Raw genomic sequence first — 21,938 nt, 5'->3', positions numbered from 1 at the left:
TGTATTTGTTGACAGTACAATAATCTTACTAGTCTTTTTTGTGCATTGTTGTTTTTCTCTCCTTCTACAGTTGAGCAGCTTCCTCTCAGACATGTCTAATGTTCGAGGTTTGGCCAATCGGAGGGGTATCGCAGTGTGCAGCGTGGCACCCAACCTCCCCTCTGCATCGGCCTGCTGCTCAGACCACAGTCCAGCTCACAAAGTGTCCTGGGAGGGAGAGGAGATGAGGGGTGAGGGGATGGAGAGAGTGAGAGTGGAGGAATGGGGGCAGAGAGCTTTTGAGCTGGAGAGAACACAGAGAGATAACAGTCCACAGGGTAAGACTGCCATCACGTGCACACACACACACACACACACACAGTTTCTGACCTGTGAAAAAGCACAGTGTAATGGTCATGTACTTATTGTGTTACACCCGTACTGTCAACTCCTCTGAGAGAGCTCATTTCACAGCGATCCATGCCTTTGATCCCACACATCAAAGACAATAGCCCAGAGTAAGAAGGTGTGGTTAAGAGCTATATTTTTTATTTTGCTCTCACATCATTCTTGCTTCACTATTAACTGCCTGGGAGCTTTACATGATAATACTTCTCTATTACACTGCTGAATTTGGCTTCTTTGTCCCCTTCTATTAAAATGACTGTCTTACATCCCACTAAAAAAAAAGAAACAACGTTTTCTTACACTTTTATTTGTTCATCCAAGTTTTATTCAAGTATACCTTTGTCTACGGAGAGGACATGAGAAGTCATTGTCAGATATATCTAGTCTGATGTTCAGCTGCCAACACAGTTTGCTCTCTGTCCGTGAAATAATCACGCTGCGTCTCTGTGTTGAGGTGGACTTCACACACTGTGATTCTCTGTTCAACCTGTTTGAATAATACAGCCTGCGGTGGGAACTTCCTGTTGTGATATTTTGATTTATCTGCTTCCCTGTTGAGTGCATGCACATAAAAGGAAAACAATTTGCCCTATGGGGGTCACAGTAACAGTAGAATACGTTCATTAAAATGTAGTCATTATGAGGGTTACAGTTTAATTAAACATTTTACACCACAGCGATACAAACAAGAACATATTTTTATATTTCCATAGATGCGCACAAGTTGATGAGGAATTGTAGTTGTTTTTCTGTCACTACCTGCTGCTGCTCATGAATAAATTACATTTAATAAACTGTAAAATAACTGGAAGTAACTTTAACAAATCACGTCTTATAATGTGCAATTACTGCTTACTGTTCTTTCATATATTTGAGGGCTCAAAATACATTTTACTGATGACTTCACCTCACAAAAAACATTATAACCTGAGCTGCTCCTTAAAATGCAGAACGCTCTTAGGCAGTGGCGTGCACAGACATTTATAGGGGCAGGTGCTCAAGAGAAAAAAAAGGGCACCTTCTGAGTCGTCGTGGCGGTCGCGCCGAAATTGTGCGCTCCGAAATTGTGCGCAAAAATTTGCCGGATAATGGCGGATTTTGTTAGTTTCTTTTCGGATTTTGGTTACTTTATTTCGGTGTTAGGTTAGGGTTATGTTATTTAATTCTAAATGACTTAGGGGGGTCCAATCTGAAGCTAAGGGGGGGACGAAATCCCCCCCCCCCCCGGGATTGACGCCCCTGGTGGAACCGCCGGCTGCCTTAGTAGTGTGAGATTTATTAAAGGCACATCTTGTATGTCGTAATTGCATATATATTTATTTCAATAACCATATGCTGTCTGATGCAGATGCCTATCTAAAACAAATCAAATAGGCTTACTAGCTTCTACACGCTAAAGCAACTGTAGTCAGGGATGCAAACTCATCAGGTATGAAAAAGGTGACAAGGATCCGAGCCCCCCGACCCCACGGAATATCGGGTTGAAATTAGGAATAACAGAGGATTTTAGCAGTCAGAACAACTAAAGCAGCAGGTAATAATAACAGAAACGCCAAAGAGTTACATCTAATAGAAATATATAAAAGCATTTATTTTAATTGTGTAGCAGTCAGTTTATAATTTTGGCAGCACTGTTGAGTATTTTGAAAATGTATTTTCATGCCTCTTAGTATTTTTATAATACTTTTCTACTTTCACTTGAGGAACATTTTGAATGCAGGACTTTTACTGTAACAGAGTATTCCTACACTCTGGTACTTCTACTTTTACTCAAGTACAAGATCTGAGTACTTCTACTTTTATTAAGTACAAGATCTGAGTACTTCTACTAAAGTACAAGATCTGACTACTTTACAAGTACAGATACTTCTACTTTTACTCTAGTAGCCTACAATCTCTATACTTATACCACCTCTGTTTATAGCCTATGAAAAAAACTATTAGAAAACGAAGGCTAAAGTTAACGTTAGCAGATAGTGACAATGATATTGCGACAGAAACACTTTTCAGTTCACATCACGCTCTGCTCTGAACACCTGAACGGCCCGTTCTAACAGCTGTTCACCAGCGGCTCAGTCTGTGCCACAGTGACTCCACAGTTAACGAAGCAGCAGAGTTCAGCCGGCCCGACAGGCAAGAAGACTCGAGCACACAGCTCGCGCTTCATATATTAAAAAATAACACCATGCGCGTCATGATGGCACATAACAGCTCGCGACCGCAGATTATTTCGGCGATTAGATAAAATGTAAATTATATTTGACGCAACTTTAGTTATATTTCCATGACAAATATTGTTTTCCATAACTTTTCCAGGGCCTGGAATTTGCATTTTTAATTTCCATGACTTTTCCAGGTTTTCAATGACCGTACGGACCCTGTATAGTTTAGTTTGGCATCTGATTTAGGGGATTAAACAATACACTCGTTGTATTTGTTACCTGGTGGTTACTTACTTGGTCGTCACTAGGGCACTTTTAATCGTGTTGCTGCGTGCTGCTGCACCACACACCCGCCGTGGCCTGTCTGACTGACTACTGTCAGCTCTGCGCGCTGCGCGTTCACTTTGAGAGCAGGGAAGGGAGGGGCTGCAGCCAGAGCACGTACGGGAGTGCCGCGGGGCACGTGTGGGGATGTCTGACAAAATTACAACGCGCATTTGGGGCATTGTTGTATATATTAGAAGCTTTTAATCCAGAATTGATCGATGTTACCATGAGCCACATACAGTACACTGTAAAAAAAATAATAAAAAAAACTGGAAAAAACGAACTTTCAAAAGGGCACATTGCTGTCAAGAGGGCAAAACGGGCAGGTGCTCAAGCACTACCTAGAGTCTATGTGTGCACGTCTCTGCTCTTAGGGAACATTCTCCAGTCCGAAAGCCACAGCTATTACTGTTCTAATTACAGGATGCATTACAGAAAGCAATTTGGGTACCTGTTGTAGCTGCTGAGATAAAGTGTTAACATTTGTTGGAGTTAGGAGCTGTGTGAGAAGTATTTCCAATTAAAAAGACAATGTTAACTTGCCTGAATGGAGAAAAATAATGGAAAAACTGAGCCTGATGGCTGTAAAATGTTTAGGTGCCAGGATAAGAATATGGTTTGGCTTGGTGTCATTGGTAGGATTAAAGCAGTCAAAGTCAATCTTTCAGTTTGTGAGTACAGACAGAGATCGAAATAACGTTTTGAACAATCCCGAATACAAAAATACAATAATACAGATATACAAATATGTATAAAATATGTATATCCTATACAATCAACAAACACATTTACACATACCGTATGCACACATTATTTAAGCAGTGGTCAATGTCATAGCCTCAATCATGGCACGATGGTCACTGGCACAATAAGTGTGTGAGAAAGATAGAAAAATACAAAGTTGTCTTTAAAAACAAAAAAACGTCTTTTATTGTGTTAAATGTGTTCCATCACCTGCATGCTGAATCACACCGGTGGTTCTGCCGCTGCTCTCCTCACTAAGTGTGATTGATGGTATCGCTCTGCCGCTCACATTCCCACAGGAGCATTTGACTCGTTCCACACGCATCGGATCGTGAACACCTAACTTTGGCTCAGAAAGCTGAAGTGGATTTTCAGACAACCCGGCCTGCATGGACAGAGTTCTGTTTATATGATGGACCAAACCCTGACTGCTCGGAGGCTGTTGTGGGGGAAATGCATCATTTTGAATAAAACAAGGATATTTCTAGAGGAAGTGACAGTAGACAAGGGTAACAAAGATAGGTTGGGTTTTGAGAAGCATGCAACCTTTTTAAACAACCCATACAAACGGACGGTAAATTGCTTAGTCCAAATAAAAGCCAAGCTAATTACTAATGTATATTATATACAGGGGTGCGCATAACTTTTTTGCCCTGGTTCTCAAAGGAGCACCTGGAGATGTTGCTTGGTGCTCATCCTTAAAATGAAATAAATAAACCGGTCTTTATTTGCCAGACACACGGCACAGAACACACAGAGGTGAACACAGAACACACATGCAGAGGTGAACACTGAACACACATGCAGAGGCGAACACAGAACACACATGCAGAGGCGAACACAGAACACACATGCAGAGGCGAACACAGAACACACATGCAGAGGCGAACACAAGACAACATTAGCACAACCAGTAATCCTACAAGCTGTCATCACTACCCTCCTGACTGTTCTCCTCACTGTCTTCCTCACTGTCAGACATGGTAGCTGATGATGTAGGCCTACTTCTTTCTCTCTGGTTGAGTCTGCGATTAGCTGCTTGCATCCACAAGTCAACAGCTGGGTTTGGGTCGAAAGTCCAGTTTTAAAAGGATATGTTTGGTTACTGTCCTATAGTATACATTGGAATGATTTCAAACCTGTTTATCCCAATAATTATAAAGGAGTGCCTTGAAAATATGTGTTTACATAAATTGTGACCAAACCGTTTGAACTTAGACTATGAACTATCTAAACACTCAGAGTCCTTTACCTCACTGAGCTGTAGTTATCAGTCTCTCGGTCTGACTGGAGAGGACTCTCCCTCCACATCATTGTAGAAACATCTTCTTCTTATATCCGCAGCTAGCACCAGATGTTAATAACAACAGCGCCGGTACCGGTGTACCCTCCCTCTCTCCCTCGCTCACTCGCATTTTGGCTGTGAGCTGCGGGCGCCAGATAAGCCAACATCCCCCATTTTCATCACTTACAGCGGCCATCGTACAGGGCAAATGAAACGTGTAACCGGGGTGAAAAGCGTGTTACATTTACTTAATTATGAATGTTGTTACATCAAGGCCGAAAATTAGGATGAGCACCAACGGTCAAAAATGTTTTTTTCCCTCCCAGAATACCAGCGCAGCGCCTCCACAGATCTGGCGCCCTAGGCGAAAATCAACGCCAGTGCGACGGGCCGGCCCTGAGTTCATATGCAACTCGCAAATATCTTTCTCTCTTCTCTCTCCTCTCTTCTCTCTTTTCTCTTCTCCCTTCCTCTCTCTCTCAATGTTGGTACGCAAATGCGCCTTTTTTCAAATGACCCGGTGCTCTTTTTTTGGCCGAGGTGCGCATGCGCACCTGCGCACCAGTTATGTGCAGCCCTGATTATATATGATGTTCATGATATACTGTATGAATTCTATTTTATATGTGATACTGATCATTCAAACATGTGTTTATTACCTCAGTTTTAGAAACAAACTTTTCTTCATTCGGCAAAATGCATTATTTTTACTGATACCTTAATACAAGCAGTTTTACAATACAAGAATGTACTTAAAGTCATAAAAATCAAAGTTGTGAGTTTGGGAAATATTTGATTAAGAAATCCTGAGCATTCCTTACATTTATTATAGCGCTTTTCCAGATGCTCAAAGCGCTTTACAAATACACATTACACATATCATACATGCAATGTGTGGACAATACCCACAGGAGCAAGTTCAGGTGAAGTGTCTTGCCCAAGGACACAACTGCTTTACAGACGCAGCAGCGGCGGGTTTCACCCCTTGATCTGATGATCATTGCACAGCGCACTGCGCCACACCGTCCATCTTCACGCCTCGAGGTCATCGAGGCGCTTTTACAAGTACACATTGGTATTATACATGTACTGTGGATATTACCCACAGGAGCAAATCCGGGTGAAGTGTCTTGCCCAAGGACACTACGGCCTGACGCAGTGGCGGCAGGAGCGGGTTTCGAACTGGAGTTCCCCAGCACCCCCCTTGATCTGATGATCAGATGCACAGACCACTGCGCCACCCGTCCCTAAAAATGACAATCAAGGTTGATACTTAATGGCACAGAGAGTCTGAAGAGGTGGCAGTGAAAGTCCTAAAACTTCCCTCTTTCTGCTATTCTCCATTTGTTCCAGTAACCTCCATGGAGTATTTACATTTTAGTAACATTTAATCACATCAGCAAAGCTGTCAGTTCTGATTTTCAAGCAGTTTTATATTACAAATAGATTTTTCTTTTTAAACCCATACCAGGGATTTCTGCTCCGTTGCTCTCCTGAATCACTTTTCCAATTTAAAGACTAATTCAGTGCTGCTGGATTCGAATACCTGGTAGATCTGAGTACTAACACACAGTCTTCACAGCCAGTGAAGACTGTGTGACAGCTAGCTCTGACCCTGTGGCAGTCGTTTGAAAACAATCACTCAGTCGCAATTCTGCCAATGCCGACTTGTAAGCCTATTCATTTTAAATGTTGCTTCTAAAGACAAGCAGGTTGGGGCTAACTGGAGATGCTAGCAGCTTCCTCCAAATGAAATGTAATCTGAGTTGTTTATGTTTGTGACTGTGGCTTTGATGATAACAGAGGAGAGAGCAGGCTGCTCTTAGTAACTTTTTAAAATGTTTCAAAGTGTTTGTTTGCATTGCCGTTTAGAGAAGTTCCATTTTAAATCTTGCTGCACAAACACCAGAATACCTCTGTACCCTCAATGACTTCCCCACCAGCTGCTGCAGATGGTATTAGATGCCTGGAGTGGGTGGGATGACACTCCACAGTAGTCAGGATGCGTTTAAGAATAGACCTGAATTCAATGTCTTAGGTGTGAAGAGTTTGATGAATGATGCACATATGTGAATTGAAAGGAGTGTTGGATGCTGTTATAATTTCTCGAGAGGACGGAGGGACGTGTTGAGACTATATTGCCAATTTGTCAATAAGTACGTTAATAGAAGGGGTTTTGAAATACATTAATACCTGTGTGTGTGTGTGTGTGTGTGTGTGTGTGTGTGTGTGTGTGTGTGTGTGTGTGTGTGTGTGTGGTGTGTGTGTGTGTGGTGTGTGTGTGTGTGTGTGTGTGTGTGTGTGTGTGTGTGTGTGTGTGTGTGTGTGTGTGTGTGTGTGTGTGTGTGGTGTGTGTGTGTGTGTTGTGTGTGTGTGTGTGTGTGTGTGTGTGTGTGTGTGTGTGTGTGTGTGTGTGTGTGTGTGTGTGTGTGTGTGTGTGTGTGTGTGTGTGTGTGTGTGTGTGTGTGTGTGTGTGTGTGTGTGTGTGTGTGTGTGTGTGTGTGTGTGTGTATCAGGGCTGGTGGAGGAAGTGGCACGTCTCTCAGATTCCACCTCTGAGGAACACTCTTCCTACACTTCAGAGTCCTTCGATGACAATGGTAAGACTGAACCAAGACGCTTGTTTACTAGTTTACCACATACTGCTTTGAAACGTTATTTTAAAAAAAAAAGGGGAAACCAGTCATCAAGAAGACATTGCTTCAAATGTAAAAGTCACATTCAGAAAAAGTTTGTGAAGCACTGCGATAAAATTCGCTGAGTGTAAAGACAGTGTACCTTTGCATTTTAAGTGCATGTTGAAAATCAAGCTAAAAATAGACATCAACTCAATGCAACCAAATTCATACATAACATTCATCAAAAGGTTATGTATAAGTGTTCATGAAAGAAAATCTATTTTAACGCTTTTCTTCAGTCTTATAGTCTGTATTTTCCCCAGATAAATCAATATTGTGATCTTTACTTGGTTTGATGTTAGGGAGTGGAACGTGTGTGTGGGTGTGCGTTTCTCCTGTCTAATTAGTGTAGCTGCAGAGACCTCATTTATCCCCTACTGTCTTATAGAACACACACCAAATAACACATGCATACAAATGTGTTTGGAGGACAAATATCTGTTCTTAACACCTGTGCACACACACGCTTACACACACTCTCACACCCAGCACACAACGCCTTACCCTATTCACAAGTGCACTGACATTGTTTCTGTTGTTGTTCTTCTCTCTTTCTGTACTCTGCCTAGCCTCCATAGTGACAGTCATACGTCTAGTCAATGAAGCTGTTGATAATATTGAAAGTGAAGGTATGAAAGAATATCTCCTGTTAAATACTGTTTCTCATTTGTGTCTTTGTTTACTGGTGTAGCTCTCAGATATTCTGTAGTGAATGAAGCCATGCTTTGACTGTCCATCCTTTCTATTCAGACGAAAAAACACCCTGCTTAGAAGTATTTCTGACAGTTTCTAACACTGGATCTCTCTGTGTTTCAAAGTTTCCCCTTTGGTTTTCTGAGATGTTTGTGTCAGTCTTTCTCTCTGACTTTGGCTTTCTCTCTCCCTTTGTAGTGTCCAGCATGGAAAAAGAACAGCAGCGGAACAGCCCTGGTGAGCGAAACACAAAGCAACAACATCCCATTAACTTTCCATCCCTCAGGCTTCAGCTTTCAAGCTAAGGTCCCAAAACTAACCTGTTCTGTTTTCAAAATGTTTCGCTCTCAATACTTATATCATGCCCTATGGAACATATATTACTATTTATGTTTATCCACATGTATTTAACTACCCAGACTTTGTATGGAAATGCGGGTTACTACACTGAACAAAAATATAAATGCAACACTTTTGTTTTTGCTCCCATTTTTCATGAGATGAACTCAAAGATCTAAAACATTTTCTATATACACAAAATAACCATTTCTCTCAAATATTGTTCACAAATCTGAAAAAATCTGTGATAGTGAGCACTTCTCCTTTGCCGAGATAATCCATCCCACCTCACAGGTGTGGCATATCAAGATGCTGATTAGACAGCATGATTATTGCACAGGTGTGCCTTAGGCTGGCCACAATAAAAGGCCACTCTGAAACGTGCAGTTTTGCTTTATTGGGGGGGTCTGGGGGGGTCCGAAAACCAGTCAGTATCTGGTGTGAGGGGTAGGGTTAGGGTTAGGGTAATGTTGTGAATCAAGTGGCCTGTGTTTGTCGTCCATAACATACGCCTGCCCATACCATAACCCCACCACCACCATGGGCCACTCGATTCACAACATTACCCTAACCCTAACCCTACCCCTCACACCAGATACTGACTGGTTTTCGGACCCCCCCAGACCCCCCCAATAAAGCAAAAATGCACGTTTCAGAGTGGCCTTTTATTGTGGCCAGCCTAAGGCACACCTGTGCAATAATCATGCTGTCTAATCAGCATCTTGATATGCCACACCTGTGAGGTGGGATGGATTATCTCGGCAAAGGAGAAGTGCTCACTATCACAGATTTGTTCAGATTTGTGAACAATATTTGAGAGAAATGGTTATTTTGAGTATATAGAAAATGTTTTAGATCTTTGAGTTCATCTCATGAAAAATGGGAGCAAAAACAAAAGTGTTGCGTTTATATTTTTGTTCAGTGTAGTTTCTTGCAACAAAACAATTGTACTTATACATTTTTAGGTTAGAAATATAATTTGGGTAGATTTCAAATATCAATACCAGCTTTGACTTCAAAAATGCAGGATCAGAAAGACTGTACGCTTTCACACACTTTTCTTCCATCGTGAGTTGTTTTACAAGTAGCACCAAAATCTTGATCTCCCATCCGTCATATAAAATGTGTATAATATCTCTCATAAATGTAATAATCTAATATTAATAGTGTGACCATGCTAGTTCATTAGTTCAAGGGACCTATATTAATAGTATTCTAGCTCATTGTAGTTACAGGTAAGGATTTCATTTCGAAATTGTTAATAACTACTTAGTCTCCCACTCAAATCTGTGGTGGGTCTGCTTTAAAGCTCAAATATTAATTTCATCCAAGAGTTATTCATGTCCTGTGGGTTTGACAAAGGATTTAGATTTGACACAGATTCTGCAACACATTTTTAATATAACATGCAGCGTTATATAAAGATTAGGAATGATCCCGTTGCACTTCCTCTAATGTTTTGGCAGTGGCTTGTGCTACAGTCTCAAACACAACATAATTGGCATCTTGTTACCAAGTCTGTTTGTTCTCAGCTGAATGTAATTTACTGGGTCAACAAAGCACCTCACAACTAACCCAAAACAAGACTGTGTTTATGCCTCTGTCTCTGCCAGCCGACTGGAGCACAACAACCCTAATTTCAGACAGCTAGCATTAAAAGATGAATGGAAGTATTCTCCAGAAGGTCGTTTCTAAATTACCCATTTTATTCAGTGTGTTTAACATTTGTGCAAAAGTATATTTTCTCCTATTATTTCATGTCCTAAAAAGTGACGAAAACATAAAGTTCGGGAAAAAAAACTGCATTAAAAAGACAGATACGAATATAATCAGAAGAAAATATGAATTAAGAATAGGTGAACAGGATTCATGTAATAACCCCTTACAAATATCATAACTCCTGTTTGCATGTGTCTGTTTAATGGAGTGCATGTGTACTTAATGTGTTGTGATTTTGTTGGCATTGTGTACCCCGAATCAGTGATGTGCTCAATAGCTCTCTTGCAGCCTCCCTCCCATCATCCAGTTGTGTTCGTCTATTCACTCTGTGTTTCTGCATTCAGTCGTCTCTATGAAAAGAGCATTTCAACATCAAAGGCTTCCTGTCCCATGATATATTATTTGTGGTTTCTAATATCGGACAACAAGTCCACACCTGCATAGCAAATAAGAAATGTGTGCATCACAGAGTCCATTGTGGATTGTAAGAACATAATATTATATATTTGTTTCATCCTTTAAGCTTTCATCCAAACACATTCAGCTCCTTGGCGTAAAGTGAGAACTCCCACATGTTTTGTGGAGTGTTGGCACAGCAGTCTGTCAGATTTCTCTTTCTACACGTGTCATGAATTATATACAAAAATCTGGCACTGCTTGTGAAGAGTACTCTCCATTCCACACAGGGGATAACCCCCCCCCCGCCCCCCCCCCCCCTGTCTTCTCTCTCTCCATTAATGTCATATTTATTCACTCTCAGCTCATCACCCCGACCATGACTTATGCAACCTGCATGCTGTAACTTGAATGAAAAGTGGATTAGTGGGGAGTTATGTGTCAGTCCGTTGACTGGTTATATTTGCACAGAGATACGCATTTTAATGAGAAGTGGAGAAATTACAGAATGTAAACACGCAGTGCCAGTGAACACAGTGAACTTCACAGCAACTCAGAAAGAAACAGAGCCAGACACACGCCTCCCTCTGCATCACAAAACGAAAACCTTACATACTCCTAAACAGACAGCACACATTTACACAGGCAAACACACAGGCGCATCAAACTAGCACCACATTTAATGAAAAGAAGGGAGTAGATAATCCAAGTGTAGAAACACAACAAGTCACGATGTTACGAACATTTCTTTTTCTTTTTAAGTAAAGGTTTATTTGTTCACATCTAAAGTTAGCTGTTGTTGCTTTACGAGGGCAGCGATGGGATCTGCAGTGAATAGTGAACATCTCTAGTAGATCAGTCCCTTCAGCAGCTGAGAGCATATTCCCCGTGTCACCTCGCTTTCCCTCCTGGAGATAAGATCATGATGATACTGTGTTTTCAGAAGTGATGTGATTTATTGATGTGGCACCTTTCGCCGGCTAATCCTACTTGATACATAATCTCATTCTTTGCTCACACTGTGCATTACACAAAGGCTGACCGTAAGGTAAGAGAGAACTACATACTTCAAGTAATTTGGCAGCACTCATTTGTCCAGGGAATGAAGCCCCAGGCTGCCAACAGAGTATGTTAACTAAAAAATAATTCTCTTTTAAAACAGGTCGTCTCTTTGTTCTATAAAAAACAACGTCTCACTGAAACTATTCTCAACTATTTAAAAAAAAACGTACTCTTCCTGCGTTTGTTCTTCTCTTCTCAGCATACCGCTGGGAGCCTTGCAGTCAGACGACGACCTGGTTGTCACCTTCACGTCTGCGTCTACCGGAGTTGGGATCTAATCTGAACCTCAGTGACAGCGAGCAGAACATCAGACGGGGGGGCAGCACGCGGTCTCTCCAGCTGGACTACAAAGTGATAAGCTGCAGCGGGGACAGAGGCGGAGAGCAGGAGGTGGAGAGCGAGAGGAGGGCCTTCCACTGGGAGAGGAATCAGTCGGGGGAGTGGGTGAGGAAACGCCTCCTGGAGAAAGAAGAGAAGAGGAGGCACGACGGGGAAGGAAAGGAGAAGGGAGAAGGGAGCAGAGACAGGGGGGCGAGCGAGGACCAGCAGCCTGACAGCGGGGAAGAAAACTCCTCGCCTGTTTACGAGGAATACCGAGAGCGTGACCCAGAGCACGGTGAAGACGGCCTTTATGACACTCTCCCCCCGACACGACGAGCCTACGAAGGGTACCCGTCGAGCCCCTCAGCCGTCAACCTGCACCCGGCTCAGCTGCTGCCCCCCCTCAGGGCCTGGGACCTACAGACGGGGGAGTGGCGGGGGTCCCAGGAGGGCCGCAGGGGGCTCGGCTCCGGCAGCCTGTCGGGGTCCGGGGACGAGCTGGAGAGACTCCTGAACCTCGTGTCCCTCAGAGCCAGGAGGGCCACGCGGACAAACAGAGCCTCCACCCAATCCGACCCCTCCACAGACTGGGACGAGTTGAAATGAGCACTCAAGACCCTTTAAGACATACAGATTTAGTAGCTAGGCACTGACCCTCTCTGATTGTACTTGACATTTATATTGTGGTCCACCAAATAGAAATATTGAAAGAGGTATACAGTATTACCATATATACTTTTATTATCCCGCATTATCCTCCTGCTGTAAGCAAACACTGATCCCTCAACAACCCCCTGGGTAATTTATAAACTGGAGGAATAAGAGGAAATATACGTGTTCTCTAGTCCTCTGCTGCGGGACATGTAGCTGAGATTGGCTGTGAATCAATGCTATTACATTTAATACTTATAGAACCACTGGAGCGTAGCATTTATCAACGTGCAAATATGAAAGGAACCAGTCTGTGTGTGTGTTTTTAGATGATACTAACTTGTGTATTCTGGTGTATTTCATACTTCGTTCTGTTGACATCAAACACAATCAAATTGTAGGCTCAACCATGCAATGCTTTACGTGTTTTTGATATGAATTGGCACATATTGTCAGTGTTGAAGAGAACTAGCCACCCGAATCACCAAACACAGCCCCAGAGAGCTATTGCAATAGCTATTAAGATTACCAGACATGAATATGTGTTTTTCTTTGTTTGGTTGCTTAGAAGCATCTAAATGAAAACAAATCATTGAGTATATGGCTAATATAAGCTATGATTACATACAGTTGTTCTCATGCAAATCGTTTTTACCTTTCATTTTAACTCAGTGCCCTCTTTAGAGTTATGAAAGACAATGTGTTGAAATAACCAGATTCACTTACTGTATGCATAGCACACAGATTCTATACATTATGTACCTTGTGTATTTTACCAAAGCTTATTTTTAGCAGCAGACAGAGTTAATCCCACATATGGGAATTTGCAGAGTTTATGTGCTGAAAGAGAAAGAGGCGAAAATGCATCTGTAAATTGCTGCACCTTAAACGTTTACACATGGTTGCCTCACTCATAACGCTCCCACTCTGAACACAACTAATGGAATGTATATGGAATTAGACTAAACCGCTTTTAAAAGACAGGCGGTATGTAAAGAAAGGAATCATTTGGGATTTACATATAACGGCAGTTCAGGACAATTGTGGATTGTGAAGGTGCAGGACAAAAGTCTGCTGTCAGACACAACTGCAATACACTGCCTTCATCTGTAAGCACTGTATCTCCTGGTAAATATGTGTTTTGAATTGAAATTGATTTTTTCTTTTCGTTGTGATGAGAAAATCATCAAACAGTATGTCGGTACATGTATCTTAAATAAGATGTAACACTGTAAAGAAAGATAGCCTTTAAAGATTCAAGGAGGACATTGTTAGAGGATTCAAATGGAGTACTTAGAAATCTAGCTGAAAATGCCATTAAAAGTTTTATGTTTTAAATTACTTTTGTTGATATTGAAAAATCTGTTTGCCGGTGGGTTGATCTTTTATGTGTTTTTCCATAATAACTGTGAAGAATGGTGAACTGACTAGGGCACCTAGGGATTAACTCTTTAAAGTAGCTGTACATACAGTACTGTCAGGTCTTAAAGTTGTCATGGGCTTAGTGTCACTTTTCCATGTATTCATGTCGCACAGTATTGTGTCCCTCTATCCACCCATTCATCCTCTTTACTCATTCCTATTCAGGTCTAGTGTTAGTGTGTAGCCGAAGCGTGTCCAAGTCTGTGTCGGTCAACGTCCCTGGGCGGGTCAGACTGACGGAAAGTACAGAAAACTTTCAAACCTGTGGTCACTTGACAGTCTTCAGTTCGCATTGCATCAGGACTGAAGAAGGAACATGGAGCCACTGAAGGAAACCCAGATGAATACTGTGAGACTGTGAGAAGGCGCAAACTCGACACAGACCAAGCAGCTTCCAAAGGCTCACATTTTAACCTATAGAGCTTCAATGGAGCGATCAACAAGACTGCTACCAAGTAAGCAACCTTTACTGTCATGTTTTACTGCTTTATTGCCATCAATCATCCTCATAGTACCTTCCCAGTCTGACATGGCCGACATGCGGAAGCACAATATTTATCTTCTACTGTGGGTGTTCACGACTTTAAAAAAGTATGCTCCTATCATACACATTTCAACTTATTTGGAAAGGAAATGGCTCCTATCCTAAGGGTGAGCATGTACCTGGTGTGGTGTAGCAGCTGAGCTCCATCTCTACGCAGACTAGAAGAGATAAATAATCCCCATAAAATATATAATCCTATCAAATCATTCCTTTCACGCCTCCTACATGATGTTTTACATATCCTTCCTGACTGGAATCCGGCAGATTCATTTAGCAGAGCTTAAAGTCACTGATGTCCTGACATGAAGGGTTAGAGATGAGCCGATTTGCATAATCTTCTCCCTATCAGCTTTTGTTTACCTCGGGAATTGATTACTCAGCTGACTTGAATAGCTTATTGTGTGGCACTTTCTGTTCCTCTTGAGTTTATTTCCAAACTGACCCAGTGCAGTGATCCAATGATGCTGACTGTGCAGCTCTCAAAAAAGCACCTGTCAGTGATTAGACAACACTCTGCAGTCAGTGCAGAAATGTGTACGTGTCATGTACACCAGCTAAGCATGAAACATAGAAATTAAATATGCATTTCACTAATAGAACATGCACCTCGTAACAAAATCTCCATAACAAAGCAATTATAATCACTGCATGGTTAAAGGTGTAAGGTGGCCTTTCGAAAATCCCTTTATCTACATCTTCATATGATGACCGGTCAAAATACTTTTATTTTGTTGACCAAAGGTAGAAAAGAGAGTGATGGTCAGTGCCTACACCGCTGTGTGTAACTAACAATATTATTATTTCCTTTCACGGCACAATCTTTTAAGTTGTTATCATCCAACCCCCCTAAACAACAGTAGGCACACTGTGCAAAAAAACAAACATTCCCATGGCAACTAGAAATTCCCCTGATGTTCATTTTCACTGTCACATATGACACATTGTGGCCAATTAAAGGGGAGGTGTGTGTGTGTGTGTGTGTGTGTGTGTGTGTGTGTGTGTGTGTGTGTGTGTGTGTGTGTACAGTAGAGTACAGTACATGTGTTTGTGTGTGTTTTAGTACAGATGCATGATGTCCAACATGTCTGCTCCTGTGTGTCCTTTGATGCAGTCGGGGAGGAGAGTTGTATGTTTAAATATTGCTTGGGGACTATTGGACTATTATCAATAATCTATCATTACATCCTTTACAATTTTTTTTTTTTCAAAAGAGTACATTTAAAGAAGGCCAGCAGCTGCAGCCATAGCTGTATTTCCATGGCAGCAATCATTTTGTCAGAACAAGTGTTACAGCGGTGAATATCACTTTGAGTGAAACACCTCATATATCTTTTAGTATATGCCAGTATGTGTCAGTGCAATAGATGGAAATAGCTCCAGTTCTATTCTGTCTCCCTGAAGGATCCCTGAACCACAGAAGACTCAAAAAAGTCAGGTACAAGGCAGCACCCGAGGGAGATGGATCCTCAGCTCAGCGAAAAATCATGCATTTCTGTGTCAAACTCACCAAAACTTGATGAAGCTTGATGGGAGACGTACCACCACTCATATTACCAACTTCACAGCCCAAAAATAATTAAATCTTGTTGTGTTTCGGAAAATTGGATTTGATCAATTAGTCTAATATGCATAAGATGTCTTGAGTGATAACAGCAACACAAAATGCTTCGGGCGGCGTGTCAGCTTTCTCTGAATCCAATCATTCATGTTTTTTGTTTTGTTTTGTGATATTGACTTCAGTTTGAGAGAGAAAAGGAGTCATTACCTACAGGACAGCATCCATCGAGGCGAAACCCAACATGACCTACTTCCCGCTGTATTGTCTGAATAAACAACAAAACTGCAGGTAGAAAAGTCTAGCTCTGTGGTCTGAGGGATAGGACATATTTATTCATCAACTTTCACAGTTTACTTCATTATTATGGAATATGCAACATTTCCCAAATAATTGACAACCATAACACTTTTTTATTCCACACATGTTGGCTCTCCTAATGAAAGGAATAGGTCAAACCAAAGGCAACAAAACAGAGAGGGAGAGCAATAAACAGAGTGGCTGGTGTGTTTGTTTATCATGCGTCAGAGGAAACTGATACGGACCAGCCATTCACTTTAACTCCGCTGTCTCTCATCGGACCATCTGGTCAACAACATACAACATGAAGTCAGCTAAGCCACTAATAACCTCTTTTTACCCTGAACACCCCCCATGTTTTTATCTTTTCCTTTTCTATGCTTTTTGGATATTGCTCCAGGTCTTGTTGGACACAGCAGGGATGGACAGAAGCATGAATAAGGATTAGGGGTGAGAATGAGATCATGTCAGAGAGGTAGGGGATGAGAGGAGAAGGGAGACAAGTATAAGAGATTCCCTGCTTTCTGCTTATTGAGGAGTAGCTGTGTGGGCGATTAGAAATCCACACTCTTCTCAGTAACACCAGGATTACACCCCCGGCTAGACCTAATCTACAGTATGTGCTAACATCTGCTTCTGGTGACACATGCGCAGGCACACACAGACAGTCATACATTTATGTATAACATCAACATGAGCAGAATGGCTACCAGTTGCTGTCTGTGTGTGAGGCAATTCCATCACGTTATATTGACACATTGTTTAAACTGACGATTAATCAGACACAACACGCATACACTGAGAAAAACACGGGAACAGGGGGCAATTTATGGGATGGGGTCATGTATCGACCCCCCCTCTTGCTTTTCTAACAGATTATTACGAAGGCAATCCTCTGACATATGCCTGAAAACGGCTATTTGTGAGACAGGGAAGTTAACAGCGTACTTTATGTCATTTTATTGGATTTTCTAGTGTGATGAATGCAAATAAATGTCATTAGATTAAGCCGGACTTCTCTACTATCATATTATATTTTTCTCTCTTGCCCACTTTCTGCAAACTCCACAGAGAGCACAGAAAAAGTTGAATCCAATTACCAGGGGATATGTTTTTTTGTCCACCCCAACATCAGGCTTGAGCTCTTTTGTGTTTATTTGACAGCGGTCTTCAGTGTCACGCTTTTGGAGTTTGCTACAACACCCCAGTTTTTTGATCTTGTAAATAATGTGTGGCAGAATGATTGATCCAAATGCTGCGGGGCTATTTGGCTGCATCAGAACTCTGCTCGTTATATACTTTAGCTTTGAGGAATTGGAAAGCTGTCACCTGGAGATTGCTGGGATCTGATTTTGGTAGAAAGCAGGTCTTCAGTTCTATATTGGGTATCATTCATCAGGGTTTCTTATGCTTGACAGCGGAAAAAGCATCTCGATTTGCTGAAGTTGCAACAGCTGTATGACTTTTATAAGGTATTCGTTGAACTGTGCAAGCGTGAAATGCCTGTGGTAATAACCTGTACAGTCCATCTGTTGACTCAAATGTAAGAACAATCATAAAGCACAAAACTGTGCGTCAAAAAGACCTAAAAAGTCAAAAACTCTGTCAGAAAGTTTTTGCTGATATACATACTTATACTCAGATTTCAAAAACAAATGCAAAAGCATAGTGCAAATAACTTTCTAACAATGCACTTTAAGCCTCCGTCAGTTTCTTTGTTGATGGTATAACATCATATTCTAATAGCTGAAATTCCAAATCCAAAATGTACCACATTTCTTTAAAACATTCATTGGTTTAGGGCTGATTTTGCACCAAATTCCATACTCTGGTTTTAAGCTTTAGCAACCAGTTATGAGCAGTTATGAGTTGAAAGACAATTTACCAATGGTTGTGATACCCAATAATTAAAACAATCACTCAACACAACAAAATAAAGTAGTTATATCTCAATGAATATTAACTGTATTGTCACCTGTTTTCGATAAAGGGTTTATATATTTCTAACAAAACATATTTTTCTACAGTGACAAATATTAAGTCATTATCATCAAGTAACGGCCCGTCCACACAGCGGCGTGCGTTGAAGCTTCCAACGCTTCTGCCCATTCACTTTGAATGGGGTGACGTCACTTTTAGCCGAACTGCATCGTGGGAAGCGACGCGGAGCGTTGCTGGCGTTGCTCGCTGCAAAAGTTGAGCAATGTTCAACTTTTGACGCCTCGGCAGAAGCGTCAGCCAATCGAATCATATGCCAGTACAAGCTCTAGCCAATCAAACCGCTGCTTGTGTGTCAGGGGCGGCAGATTCATGTGATTGGTTGTTGGTCGAGTGTCAGACACGCCCGCCGGCAAGCGTCAATGCACGCCGCTGTGTGGACGGGCCGTTAAGGGTCAAATGTTGTTTAACTTCCAAACATACCATTTAACAAAGTTGGTAGGTCATCAGATCTAAAATCATAAATGCCTAGAAATTGTTTAAACAAGTGATTTTGGTCAACTAGCCGACACTATAAAAGGTATGGTAATCAGAGTGTGGTACCACAATTGCTTTTACCTAATTGCTTATTTCAATGACACATCCTAGAAGCGCTGCCTAGAATAAGAGGAACCACTTTGGCAGAGGTGCTTTGAGTTAATGTCAGTGATTGAAATGCAGTGGTAACAAGCGGATCGACATTCCCATCCATTCAGCCGAAGCATGCCAAAGACCTTGTACAGAAAACACACTCCTTCCTCAATGCCAACACTTTATTCTCCAAACCTGTCGTTTCAGAGTAGTGTTACAAAGTGTTGCATGATTGCACTATGATTACTCTTGTTGCAGTTTTTCAAAAGACACTCGCTTCAAGGAAATAAACATACACAGTTGGGTATTTCCAGACAGGTTTTCCCTTGTTTTCTTTACAACATTCTCTGTCCAAATGTGTTTGATGGCACCATCTGGTAATTTCAACTAAACCCTCTGTGGAACAATGGCGCTGAGAATTACCCAACAACCTCGACGGGAAGCCGCAGGATTAAATCCAGCAATTAAAAAATTGCGAAAACTCAACTTCTTTCAAACAGTGAACAATGCCAGAGTGCTGTGGGACCATCATGCAAAACCCAGTGGTCTGCTGGGGGCTCACTTGAATATCCGCAGTCTTGTTCCCAAAAGTGATCAGATAAAACATCTCTTAACAGACTCTAACTTGGACTATTTATGTTTGTCAGAGACTTGGTTGAATAAAAACTCCCCATCCTCAGCCATACATATTCCTGGCTATAATGTTTTTAGGAAAGATAGAGCTGTGGGCAGGGGTGGGGGGTTACTGTTTTATTTCAAAGACCACATATCATGTAATGAGGTTCAATGCTCTGCTGAGAATGAGCTTGAGCATATCTGTCTTAATGTTAACCTGTCACCATAGATGTCTTTCATTCTCATTGGAGTATAGACCACCATCTGCAAAAGCTATTTTCTTTGACAAATTAGAAATAATGCTTAGGGAATGCAGTTTTGCTAAGGAAATAGTATTAATGGGTGACTTCAATGTTAATTGGGAGGACAAAGCAAGTAATAAGGCACTAGAACGGGTATCAAATACATTTGATCTCACACAATTAATGAAGGGGCCTACTAGAATAACCACATCCTCAAGAACCCAAATTGACCTGATTTTCAGCAACAAACCTGAAAGGGTGACACAAATCTTCAATAGTATCACTGGTCTGTCTGACCACAACCTAACTCATAGCCAGAAAGCTCACTAAATCCTGCTTCCATTTGAAACCCAATACAACATTTTACCAATTAAGAATACCCAAGAGTGATATTGATGAATTTGACAGGGACATTAAAAACATTAACTGGAGCCAAATGTTATCAGGTACAGATGTGGATACTGAAGAAAACTGTGATGCTCCTCTCGCTCCCAGGAAAGAAACTTAAAATAACGAGACTAATGGAGTCTCTGAAAATGTTCAAATGGGTAATTAAGTAACGTGGTAATAGAACAAGCAGAAGGTAATGAAGAGACAAAATCCGGCGTTGTCTCTGATGTGGCTGCAGACTCTTCAATGTCCGACATCGCATTAAACAGAGGATTTCGACATTTTACATTCATTGCTTACTTCCACACGGCTTTTCTCCTCTTATCTCTTTCATGGTATTTTATGTATTGCATTTTAACGGCTATAATCGTTACTTTTAGTAATACTGGAAGTACTTTACGGCAGTTATCATTCACGGTAGCCCCGGAAGTCGTCATAGATACATACTTCTGTAAACAAAACGTATTAAAATAAACTGTAGGCCTACCTTCATTTAATATTCAGCAATAATAATATCTCGACGTCTATAGATGTAGTGTTAAAGTCAGTAGGTTTTGGTGTGCAACACTCCGTGTCATTTCACATTCATTTTTCTAGGAGAGGTAATATTAGCCAAATGCTAAATGCTAACCAGAGATGAAGGATTTTCAGAATAAAAGCTTGGCATTAAGATTGTGCGAGAACTTCCGTTTTTTCAGAATAAAACAGTTTTTAAGCTGACGGTATGTTTAAATTAAATTATGCCATACAAAATTGATTTTAATTGCTAACAAGACCAACACACATGCCCTTAAGTCAACAATCCAAAACATATCAAAACGATTCCTCAGGAAAAGCAAATCTAAGGCCAAAAATAAACACACCCTCCCCTGGATTAGTAGTGACATCAGGAAATCAATGAAGGAGTGAGATAATTCTCTAAGGCACTCTCTTAAATCACATGTTGTGACTGACAGGCATATATTTGTGTCCTTACGAAACAGATTTACAAAGGAAATCAGGGCAGCTAAATCCAACTTCTTTGTTAATCTCATTCATGAATCTAAGGGAAATCATAAACAAATCTGGGACTGTCTGCAGAACCTATACTGTAACAGGGAAAATAATAAAGCAGCTGGAGATCAATAACAATGGAACCTTATGTAAGGGACCAGCGGAAATAGCGGCTATTTTTAATAACCATTTTGTTAATTCTGTGAGGCTGACTATAAACATTCCCCAAATTGGTCAAATACACTCATCACCTATTGATAGTACACAGCCAGTCTTCTCCCTGACAGAGACTTCTGAATCCAAAGTGAATTCTATAATTTCTTCTTTAAAAAATTCCAAATCAAAAGACACGTTTGGACTGGATTCTCTGTTTCTAAAGAAACATGCCACTCTCACAGGGACAATTACTAAAATAATTAACACCTCTTTTAGGGAGGGAAAAAACTAGAAGTTAGCCATTGTTGTGCCAGTCCACAAATCCGGGGACACAACTGATGCAAACAACTGTAGGCCTATTAGTATTTTACCTGTCATGTCTAAGATCT

The 21,938-nt window shown here is 41.2% G+C and overlaps 1 protein-coding gene across 1 annotated transcript in view; it reads left to right on the top strand.

Annotated features, from left to right (window-relative positions):
* Positions 1-14,106, top strand: part of LOC117535367 (protocadherin Fat 3) — a 72,453-nt gene extending 58,347 nt beyond the window's left edge. The window contains 5 exon segments of the mRNA XM_034199816.1: positions 71-317; positions 7,422-7,505; positions 8,153-8,212; positions 8,475-8,513; positions 11,992-14,106. Of these exon segments, the coding sequence (XP_034055707.1) occupies positions 71-317; positions 7,422-7,505; positions 8,153-8,212; positions 8,475-8,513; positions 11,992-12,719 (1,158 nt within the window). The 3' untranslated portion in view covers positions 12,720-14,106.
* The last annotated feature ends 7,832 nt before the right edge of the window (positions 14,107-21,938 follow it).

This window comes from Gymnodraco acuticeps, unplaced genomic scaffold, assembly GCF_902827175.1.
Source record: "Gymnodraco acuticeps unplaced genomic scaffold, fGymAcu1.1, whole genome shotgun sequence".
NCBI classification, from domain to species: domain Eukaryota; kingdom Metazoa; phylum Chordata; class Actinopteri; order Perciformes; family Bathydraconidae; genus Gymnodraco; species Gymnodraco acuticeps.
This window is presented reverse-complemented; position numbering and strand designations above follow the sequence as displayed.